General features: G+C 51.9%; 1 protein-coding gene across 2 annotated transcripts in view; it reads right to left on the bottom strand.

The window, feature by feature from the left end:
- Window positions 1-3,939: 3,939 nt before the first annotated feature.
- The window catches only part of P2RX4 (purinergic receptor P2X 4), a 24,294-nt gene continuing 17,352 nt past the window's right edge, over window positions 3,940-10,881 (bottom strand). For both annotated transcript variants that reach the window (XM_023204959.3, XM_023204967.3), the window contains 7 exons: window positions 9,394-9,474; window positions 9,136-9,277; window positions 8,903-9,039; window positions 5,526-5,619; window positions 5,358-5,423; window positions 4,953-5,048; window positions 3,940-4,523 (listed from right to left, as the gene is read on the bottom strand). In XM_023204959.3, the coding sequence (XP_023060727.1) occupies window positions 4,497-4,523; window positions 4,953-5,048; window positions 5,358-5,423; window positions 5,526-5,619; window positions 8,903-9,039; window positions 9,136-9,277; window positions 9,394-9,474 (643 nt within the window). In that variant the 3' untranslated portion in view covers window positions 3,940-4,496. The remainder of the gene's footprint in view (window positions 4,524-4,952; window positions 5,049-5,357; window positions 5,424-5,525; window positions 5,620-8,902; window positions 9,040-9,135; window positions 9,278-9,393; window positions 9,475-10,881) is intronic.

Here is a 10,881-nt window from a genome sequence, read left to right as displayed (position 1 = left end):
AAAGCCTGGGCCTCTTTGGGAGGTTTGTATTGGTGGTTGTTTATTTGGGCCATCTGCCCTGATGTCTGTATTTCTTCCTCAGGCTGACAGTGAGGTCAGACGCCCAAGTCAAAGCTAATGTATTCCGCAGATCTCTAATTTAGAGCATGTCCTAGGGCCTCGCTACTCAGTGTGGTTCCCAGACCAGCAGCGCCAGTGTCACCTGCGAGTGGGCTAGAAACGCAGGTGCCAGCTGGGCACGGTAGTTCACGCCTGCAATCCCAGCACTTTGAGAGGCCAAGGTGGAAGGATTGTTTGAGTCCAGGAGTTCGAGACCAGCCTGGACAACATGGCAAGACCCCCATCTCTCTAAAAAAAAAAATTACAAAATTAATCGAGTGTGGTGGTGCATGCCTGTGGTCCCACAGTTACGCGGGAGGCTGAGGTGAGGGGGTTGTGAGAGCCGTGGAGGTCAAGGTTTCAGTGAGCTGTGATCATGCCACTGCACACCAGACTGGGCAACAGGGCGAGACCCTGTCTCAAAAATTAAAAGAAAAAAAGAAATGCAGATGCCCAGGCTTGGCTTAAACCTGCTCCCCAGGTGACTCATCTGCATGCTGAAGTTTTAGCAGCACTGCTCTTGCAGGCAGGTAATCGCAAGATTCTGGTGGAGGCCAGACAGGTGTGCAGCCCCGGAGCAGTCTCAGTCACACGGAACTATGGCCTGCTATGCCACGTGACACTTTACCCCCTGAGGTAGGGATTAACCCCGTTTTATGGATCATCATCTGTGAGGTGAGGCTCCAAAAGTCAAGTCAGTTGTCCAAGGGTTAGAATTTGCCAGCAACACCCTTCTGGTTTTCTTTTTTTCTTTTTTGAGACAGGGTCTCATTCCGTCACCCAGGTTGGAGTGCAGTGGCAGTCTCGGCTCACTGCAGCCTCCACCTCTCAGGCTTAAGTGATCCATCCACTTCAGGTTCCAAAGTAGCTGGGACCACAGGGGCCCACCACCACACCCGCCCCACACCCAGGTCATTCTTCAATTTTTTATAGAGACAGAATCTCACTATATTGGCCAGGCCTGGTCTCAAACTCCTGGACTCAAGCCACCCTCCCACCTCAGCCTCCCAAGTAGCTGGGACTACAGGTGTGCACCACCATGCCTGGCTAATTTTTAAATTATTTGTAGGGATGAGGTCTCACTATGTTGCCGAGGCTGGTCTCAAACTCTTGGCCCAAGTAATCCTCCTGCCTCAGCCTCCCGAAGTGCTGGGATGACGGGCGCGCAGCACCACCCCCAGCCCCCTGCTGGTGTTCATGGCATCTGGAAACACACCCACCCCTCACCCCAACGCTGCCTTTCACGCTGCTGTTTTAGAAAAGAGGAGGCTAAACGACATCTCCCCCACTTCGGAAGACAGCCAGTGACCGTCACGCCTTAACGAGCAAGGTCATAGATACACCCATCGCCTTCAGTCTGTTCTGTGCTGTGTTACAGAGGACCTAAGACTGGGTAATTTATAAAGAATAAAAATTGATTTCTCATACTTCCGGAGGCCAGGAAGCTCAAGATCAAGGTGCTGGCAGGTTTGGTATCTGGTGAGGGCTGCTGTCTGCTTCCAAGAGGGTGCCTTGGTGCTGCATCCTTTGGAGGGAGGACGAGTTGTCCTCGCATGGCAGACAGTGGCAGGGCAGACGGGATGATCTCCCTCTCTAGCCCTTGTATAGGGCACCGACCCCATTCATGAGGGCAGCACAGTCCTGACTCAGTCACCTCCCCAAGGCTTCACCTCCCAATAAGGTTGCATTGGGGATTAAGTTTCCAACATGTGAATTTTGGTAGACACTTGCAGCCCATATCAGCAGTCCTAAGCATTCCAGCTTCATTTGACCCATGTGCCCAGGCAAGCACTTTTTATTTTCTCAGACAGGGTCTCCCTCTGGTGCCCAGGCTGGAGTACAGTGGCACCATCATAGCTCACTGCAGCCTCAACCTCTGGGCTCAAGTGATCCTCTGGCCTCAGCCACCCAAGTAGCTGGAACTACAGATATACACCACCACACCTGGCTAATTTAACTTTTTGTAGAGACAGGGTCTCACCATGTTGACCGTGCTGGTCTTGAATGCCTATACTTAAGTGATCCACCTTGGCCTCCCAAAGTCCTGGGATTATAGGCCACAAGCTTTTTGTTTGTTTGTTTGTTTGTTTGTTTGTTTTTTAAGGCAGCATGAACCAGAGCTTCAATAAAGGGAGTTGGTAAACTTTTTTTTTTTTTTTTCCAAGAGCAAGAAAAGCCCAGGTTAGCCATTTATCTAGCAGACGCAGAGCATTTCTAAAATAATGGTTCCCCTCAGTACTTGGAAGTAAATTAATGGCAGAGGCGAAGGGCAAACTGCTTCCTCTAGGGAGATTCTGAATACCTGAAGCAGAATTCAGCTGGTGTGTGGCCGGGCGCGGTAGCTCATGCCTGTAATCCCAATCCCAGCACTTTTGGAGGCTGTGGCAGTGGATCATAAGGTCAGGAGTTCGAGACCAGCGTGGCCAACGTGGTGAACCTCTGTCTCTACTAAAAATACAAAAATTGGCCGTGTGTGGTGGCAGATGCTTGTAATCCCAGCTACTTGGGAGGCTGAGGCAGGAAAATTGCTTGAACCCAGGAGGCGAAGGTTGCAGTGAGCCGAGATTGTGCCACTGCACTCCAGCCTGGGCAATAGGGCAAGACTCTGTCTCAGAAACAAAAAAGCACAAAAAAAACCAATTTAGTTGGTATGTAGTCACAGCTGGAAATAGCTTCATGAACATCTTGAACCTGAGTGGAGCTAGGTATGCGTGCTGCTGCTTTTGGCTGGAGATTTTTGGGAAGCAAACGGGGAAGGTAGCTACGGAAGCCACTTCCATGTTACCAAAAATTGTTATCCACGGCATAGAATTGTAATATTATGTCAAAAGGAAGCACAGGTAAGATGTCACTATAGAGGCCGGGCGCGGTGGCTCAAGCCTGTAATCCCAGCACTTTAGGAGGCCGAGACGGGCGGATCACGAGGTCAGGAGATCGAGACCATCCTGGCTAACCCGGTGAAACCCCGTCTCTATTAAAAAATACAAAAAACTAGCTGGGCGAGGTGGCGGGCGCCTGTAGGCCCAGCTACTTGGGAGGCTGAGGCAGGAGAATGACATAAACCCGGGAGGCGGGGCTTGCAGTGAGCTGAGATCTGACCACTGCACTCCAGCTTGGGTGACACAGCGAGACTCCGTCTCAAAAAATAAATAAATAAATAAAATAAAAAAAAGATGTCACTATAGAAAAAGTGTCCTGTGAACTGTATAGGAAGACAAGCTAATGACAGAAATTATTAGGCTTTAAAAAGTAGGCAGCTGGGTGCGGTGGCTCATGCCTGTAATCCCAGCACTATGGGAGGCTGAGGTAGGAGGATCACTGAAGCCCAGCAGATGGAGGCTGCAGTGAGCAGTGATCACGCCACTGCACTCCAGCCTGGGTAATAAAAATAAATAGGCCAGGCGTGGTGGCGCACACCTGTAATCCAAGCACTTTGAGAGGCTAAGGGAGGCGGATCGTTTGAGGTCAGGAGTTCGAGACCAGCCTCGTGGCCAACATGATGAAACCCTGCCTCTACTAAAAATACAAAAATTAGCTGGTCATGGTGGCGGGCGTCTGTAGTCCCAGCTACTCGGGAGGCTGAGGCAGGAGAATCGCTTGAACCTGGGAGGTGGAGGATGCAGTGTGCAGAGATTGTGCCACTGCACTCCAGCCTCGGTGGCAGAGTAAGACTCTGCCTCAAAAATAAATAAAGAAGTAGGGGAAATGTGCATAAGCACTAGAAATAGACTATCCCATGGACCTTTTCTGAGCACAGTGAGCCGGACAAGTGGATTTACTGGTTGTCGTAAAGGGTGGGAAGGAAGGTTCTAGCACATGCTACGAGGCAACAGACAGGGATTAAGAAAATCAGGCTTTAATGTCTGGTCCTCGATCACTTCAGCACAGCGCTTCTCTGAGGAGAAATGCCAGCTCTGCCTCATGGCTGCAGGGAATGGTTGGGGGAAGCCTGCAGCCCAGGCCTGCTACAAGTCTAATGACTGCAACCAGGCGGCCTCCCCTGCCACATAAAGTGCTCCAACAGAGCTACCGTGCCTCAGAGGACTGGGCCTGTCCAGGAGAGAGCTGGAGACAGGAGGTTTCTGAGCAAAGCCAGCTCCAGCCCTGAAAGTCACAGCAGTGCCACTTCCTCGGGCCAGTGCTCCCCCTCACAACCCCAGGTTGCGGGAATAACAGAGTTGACCCAGCCAAGAACAGACTGGTGACTTCCTGGGCCGAGTGGTCAAACAGATCCTGCACACAACACACAGGAGCCGCTGGGGAACCCTGAGTACTTGTGGAGTGGAGACTCAATCAGATTCCAGACCTTTCTCTGGGGTGATGTGGTGGCCATTTCTCCCTCCTCCTCCTCTCTGTTCTTCGATGGGGCCGTGGAGAGCCCAGGTGTGGGGTAGGCCTCATGGGTCCAGCTCACTAGCAAGACCCTGCAAAGAAGGACACAAGCAGATCAAGGTGCCCCTGGGACCCCTTGTGGCAGGCTGGAGGGAGGTACGCTCCAGGGACTTCACTGTCAGGGGTTCTCAAGCTGGTCCCAGGCCTGGAACCCAACCTTTCCTGTTCCACAAGGTGAACTGAAGTAGTGTGTGCACACAGGCATTCTCAGAGCATGCATTATCATAACCAACTTGAGATATCGCTCATTGAAACGAGGCTGCGTTTAAAGAGTCAATCGAGTACGGCGCCTAGGGATGGAGCAGCTGCTGAGAGTGGCGGGACGGCCCGGGTTCACGGGGACACTGCGCCACACTGGCGCCAGCCTCTGCAGAACAGCCTCCCCAGACGGGCCCACGCCCAGGGCTCCCGCACCCGGGAGATGAGAGGCCTGCACCTGCTGGCGGCCAGGAGGGGCCTACCTGCTCATAATCTTCCACATATTTATATTTCTTCTCCCGATAGTAGAGTCTTTTCTTCATGCAGTAGAGGACTATGATGTCACACAGCACGGTCGCCTGAATTTAGCACAGGGTAAGAGTGAGCCAGGATTGCAGCCCCTCTTATTCTTTGCGTGCCCCTTCCTGAGAAGCCTGGAATCTTTACCAGAATGGAAAGGCACCCCTATCTCTTGGGAGAAGGCTGGGACCCAAGGGGTGTGGTCTTGGTGAAGGGAAGGTGGAAGGAGGGCTGGGGGCTAAGGGAAAGAAGGCCAGAGGGTCAAGTCTGGAAACACATGTGAGGTCTCGGGCCCAGGGCCAGGACCAGGAGTCCAGCCCAGGGTCTCACCTCACCGTGAGGGTGAAGGCAGGGCCTAGCCCACTCACCATGCCCAGCAGCGCCAGGCCAGAGCCGATGTTGATCATGGTGGGGATGATGTCAAATTTCCCTGCCTGTCAAGACAGAGAAAAAGGAAAAAAGTGTTTCTGCAGGGGCAGGGAGAGGCCCCTTGTCCCTGCAGGGAGTGATGGAGGGAGCCAGTGGCGACGAGCTACCTTCCCAAACACGATGATGTCGAAGCGGATGCCGTAGGCCTTGATGAGCGTGCGCTGCTCCTTGCCAGCCAGGTCTCTGTAGTACTTGGCAAACCTGAGGAGAAGGAGGATGGATCGGGGGAGATGGCTGCGGCAGGGCCTTGGGCCCTGGGAGAGGATGTTAGAGTGGAGCTGGCATGGGCGAATGGTCCATTCTGCTGGCTGAACAGATGCTGGAGCGGCTTGGGGCCTCTCCTGGCTGAGGCGGGCTGTGCAAGCAGGAAGACGTGAAGCCCACGAGGTGGAGGGACACAGGGAGACCTCCTTCTCCAGCACCACCATCCCCTCCTGAACCTGAACAGTTTGCTCTCAGCATCCCACTTGGTACATCCCACCTGCCTCCCTCAAGGGACCCTGGCCTCCAACATCTAACAGTAAGAATGTGACCAGCCAGCATTGCAAGAGGGGACTAAGCCAGCCCCAAACACAGCATCAGTGCAGGGCCTTTTTTTTTTTTTTTTTTGAGATGGAGTCTCCCTCTGTTGCCAGGCTGGAGTGTAGGGGCACCAATCTTAGCTCACTGCAACCTCCACCTCCTGGGTTCAAGCAATTCTCCTGCCTCAGCCTCCCAAGTAGCTGGGACTACAGGTGCGCGCCACCACGCCCAGCTAATTTTTGGATTGTTTACTAGAGATGGGGTTTCACCAAATTGGCCTGGATGATCTCAATCTCTTGACCCAGGGCTTTCTTTTTTATTTTTTTCAAAGAAACATTGATTCTGTTCACACAGTCTTCAAGAACAACAACAACAACAACAAGAACCACTGATTTGTCACATAGATAAAGAGATGAACAAAATGTTGTCTGTCAACACAACAGAGTACTTGGCCATAAAAAGATGAGGTACTGACACAGGCTACAACATGGATGAAGCTTGAAAACATCAGGCTAAGGGGAAGGAGCCAGACACAAAAGGCCACAGATTGATTCTATTTATATGAAATGCCCAGAAGAGGCACATCTGCAGAGACAGAAAGCAGACCACTGTTGCCAGGGGCAGGGGAATGACAGAAGGGTGCAGGGTTTCTTTTTGAGACGACGGAAATGTTCTAAAATGGACTGTGGTGAAGGTTGCACTTATCTGTGAATATAGTGAAAACGATGCATTCTGCACTTCAAATGGGTGAACGGTATTGCATGTGAATTGCATCTCAATAAGACCATTTAAAAATATATGGCCAGGTGTGGTGGCTCACACCTGTAATTCTGGCACTTTGGGAGGCTGAGGCGGGTAGATCACTTGAGGTGAGGAGCTCGAGACCAGCCTGGTCAACATGGAGAAACCCCGTCTCTAATAAAAATACAAAAAACTAGCTGGGTGTGGCGGCCTGTGCCTGTAATCCCAGTTACTCAGAAGGCTGAGGCAGGAGAATCGCTTGAACCCAGGAGGTAAAGGTTGCAGTGAGCTGAAATCACACCACTGCACTCCAACCTGGGGGACAGAGCAAGTCACTCCCTTAAAAAAAAAGAGAGCGCGCGAGCGAGCGAGTGAGAGTGCTCACACGCGTGAGCAGGGGATGGATGGTTGGTGAGGAATCATCAAGACATACCATCTGCTACCCCATGTTCTCCAGGGATCCACCAGGAGCCTCGGCCCACACCCTAGGTCCATGCTTTATCTGGCCCACAACTTCCACGCCATGGGCCAGGCCTGGGAGACACAGGCAGGGCCTGGTGCTGGCCGAGGTCAGGGGATAGGCGTCCTGAGGTCTTTCTGTTTTAGGGCTCTGACCTAAGCTTGAGGTTTCCACAAGAAGTATGTGACAGCAGAGAGGGAATAACACAAATCTAACTGTTAGAAAAGAAAAATTCAAATATCTGCTTTACTCAGTGAGCCAGAAGTTTCAAAAGGACAGCAGATCCCACAATTACAGGTCTTAGGCTCCCGTATGGATCGGATTCCACATGTCACCACTAGAGGGAGGCAAGTGCAGCCCAAAGCGCCGCTGAACGCGCCCAGGAAGGTCCTTGCAGGGCCTCTTTTTTTTTCCCTGAGACGGAGACTTGCTTTGTCGCTGGGGCTGGAGTGCAGTGGTGCGATCTCGGCTCACTGCAACCTCCGCCTCCCTGGCTCGAGCGATTCTCCTGCCTCAGCCTCCCAAGTAGCTGGGATTACAGGCATGCGCCATCATGCCCAGCTAATTTTTGTATTATTATTATTTTTTTTTAGTAGAGCCGGGTTTTCGCCATGCTGGCCAGGCTGGTCTTCAACTCCTGACCTCAGGTGATCTGCCCGCCTTGGCCTCCCAGAGTGCTAGGATTACAGGCATGAGTCACTGTGCCCAGCCTGGAGGGCCTCTTTTTCTCTTTTTCAAGGAGTGTGAAAAATGCAACAAAGGGTACATGGAAATGTACCTGGCTACAGATTCTGCTGCCTCAAGGAAGTGGCAATAAGACCCTGTCATGAGATCATCAGCTGTAGTGGGTTGAACAGTGTGTCCCCCAAAATGCACATCTACCTGAAGCCTGGGAGTGTGACCTTATTTGGAAATAAGATCTTGGCAGACGTAATTTGTTAAGATGAGGTCATACTGGAGTAGGGTGGGCCCTAAATTCAGTGACTGCTGCCCTTACAAGAAGAAAAGACACAGAGATACACACAGGGCAGAAGGCCTCATGACAGCAGAGGCAGAGTACTGGAGTGATGCGTCCACAAGCCAAGGAATGCCGTGGGCTACCAGAAGCCGGGAGAGACAAGTAAGGACTCTCTCCAGAGCCTTCGGAGCGAGCACGGCCCTGCTGACGCCTGGATTTTAGGTTGCGGCCTCCAGAACTGCGAGAAAATCAAGTCCTGTGGTTGCAAGCCACTGTTTGTGGGACTTGCTTACAACTACCCCAGAACACCGAGATGTCAGCATTTGCAGCAGGGAACCAAGCAAGGCCTTTCAGGGGCCTCAAACCTGTGTCCCCTGCACTCTGGAGATTCTGGCACAGGTTCAACCTTTGAGAAACCAATTCCTGGGCCAGGCCCCAGAGGCCTTTGGACTGGAGGATCATGGATCATCTGCTCCTCGAGACAGTGAATGGAGGTCATGGCTGAGGCTGGCGCTGGAAAGCTCAAGCCCCCAGCCTCTCCTGGCTGCTCTAAGAACTATCTCAACACGTTTCTTGTGGCAGGAAAGGGCAAGGAGGGTTCTCGGGGGCTGGGATGGCCCTGGAGCAGGACACCACTAAGCGCATTTTCCCGGCATGGCCTTCCTGTTGCCTTGGATGGGGGACCAGCAGGTTGTCCTTGGGGTGCTGCCTGAGTCTTCAGCGGGCGTGGGTGCCCCCACTGGTGTGTACCCAGCCACCAGCACCCCCCACAACATGAGCGAGGGGTCCAAGCTCACGCCCACCTGAAATTGTAGCCAGGAGACACGTTGTGCTCGACATCCCGTGTATCGAGGCGGCGGAAGGAGTACCTGGGCAAGCAGAGGGAGGCGGCTCTGTCCAGGTTGCAGTCCCAGTTGACCTGGATGCCCATGATGCCTCCCTGGGGGTGAGCAGCAGAGACATGGCGAGGCTTTCCTCAGCGCCTGGCACGAGATGCCTCCAGGGCTGGGTCAGGAGAGCCAGGAGCCGCACCCACCTCCACGGCCATGTCCTGAAAGCTGTGTCCTGCATTCTCCACTATTTTGCCAAGACGGAATATGGGGCAGAAGGGATCTGTTTTAGCGTCATAAACGCACGACTTGAGGTAAGTAGTGGTGGTGTTGGGAAGGATATTCCTCCTAAAGTCGAGAGGAAGCAGAAAATCAGAGCAATGAAAACCTCAGAGAAGAGAGAAGAGCCAGAAGTTTCTCCAAGACCCTGGTGAACTCACGCAACACGCACGGCCACCACTTACTTGCTGAAATTAAATTTGGGATACCAGATGTTGTTCTTAACCAAAAGAGTGAAGTTTTCTGCAGCCTTTAAAAAAGCAGGTCTGAAAAACAATGATAACATTACTGTTAATGAAATACAAATATATACAAATACTCACATACCCATGTTATATATATATATTATATATATATAGTGTGTATATATATTTATATATATATACACACACACACAATACATATATATATATTTATTATTATTATTTTTTGAGATGGAGTCATTCTGTCACCCAGACTTGAGTGCAAAGGTGCGATCTCAGCTCACTGCAACCTCAGCCTCCTGAGTTCAGGCAATTCTCCTGCCTCAGCCTCCTGAGTAGCTGGGATTACAGGTGTGCACCACTATGCCTGGTTAACTTTTTTTGTATTTTTAGTAGAGACAGGGTTCCACCATGTTGGTCAGGCTGGTCTCCAACTCCTGGCCTCAAGTGATCCGCCTGCTTCAGCCTCCCAAAGTGTTGGGATTACACGCGTGAGCCACCGCGCCCAGCCTATAAATATTTTTGAGACAGGGCCTTGCTCTGCTGCCCAGGCTGGAGTACAGTTGCATGAACACAGCTTCTTGTAGCCTCAACCTCCCAGGCTCAAGGGAGGTCTCCCACCTCAGCCTCTCAAGTAGCTGGAACTATAGGCATGCATCACCACGCCTGGCTAATTAAAATTTCTTTCTTTCTTTTTTTTTTTTTTGTAGAGATGAAGTCTTCCTACATTGCCCAGGCTGGTCTGGAACTCCTGACCTCAAGCGGTACTCCCACCTCCGCCTCCCTGTACTGGACTACAGGAGTGAGCCACCGTGTTCAGCCCCTATGTACTATTTTTAAAAACATATACACACATCTTACAATGTCATTTTGTCAAGAAGATGAAACACCTCTAACATTTTCTACTCCCTTCTGCACACACACTCTTCTCTTCCAAGAGAAGAGACTGAGCCGAGCCTTCCAGGTTCTTCCTCTCAAGGAAGGGCAGGCCCTCTCCCCCAAGGCAGTGAAAACCGAATCGCTAACCAGGGAGGGGATCCGTGGCCTCACTGGAAACCAGTAGGCCGGGCTTCCGGGCCTTAGGGGCTTGGGGCCTTAGGCGTTCTCCAGGGAAAGAATGAAGGCTGGGCAGATCCGGTTTAACACGCCAAAGCAAAAGTAAATTTGCCTACAGGCTGGATCTTGACCTGTCTGAAAAGTGCACAAAGCACCTGCCAGGAGGTGCACCCGCCTCTTCTCAGAAGTGCCACGTCAGCTCCTGACTGACAACGCAAGTTGAATCTGTCCCCAAGGGGACTCCACTTCTTTGGTGAATTTCTCCTGGAGAATCTGGCACTGTACGGCTGACCCTTCTGTGGGGAATGTTCCCTGATCCAGGTGGGGTCTTTGGAATGACAACATCAACAGTCTCCCCAGCCCTGAGACAGGAGCAAGGCCAGTGACAGGGCTGTACTCTGAGGAGAGCTGAGC

The sequence above is a fragment of the Piliocolobus tephrosceles genome, chromosome 10, assembly GCF_002776525.5.
Source record: "Piliocolobus tephrosceles isolate RC106 chromosome 10, ASM277652v3, whole genome shotgun sequence".
Lineage (NCBI taxonomy): Eukaryota > Metazoa > Chordata > Mammalia > Primates > Cercopithecidae > Piliocolobus > Piliocolobus tephrosceles.
Note: the sequence above shows the minus strand (reverse complement) of the source record. Positions and strands in the feature narration are given on the sequence as shown.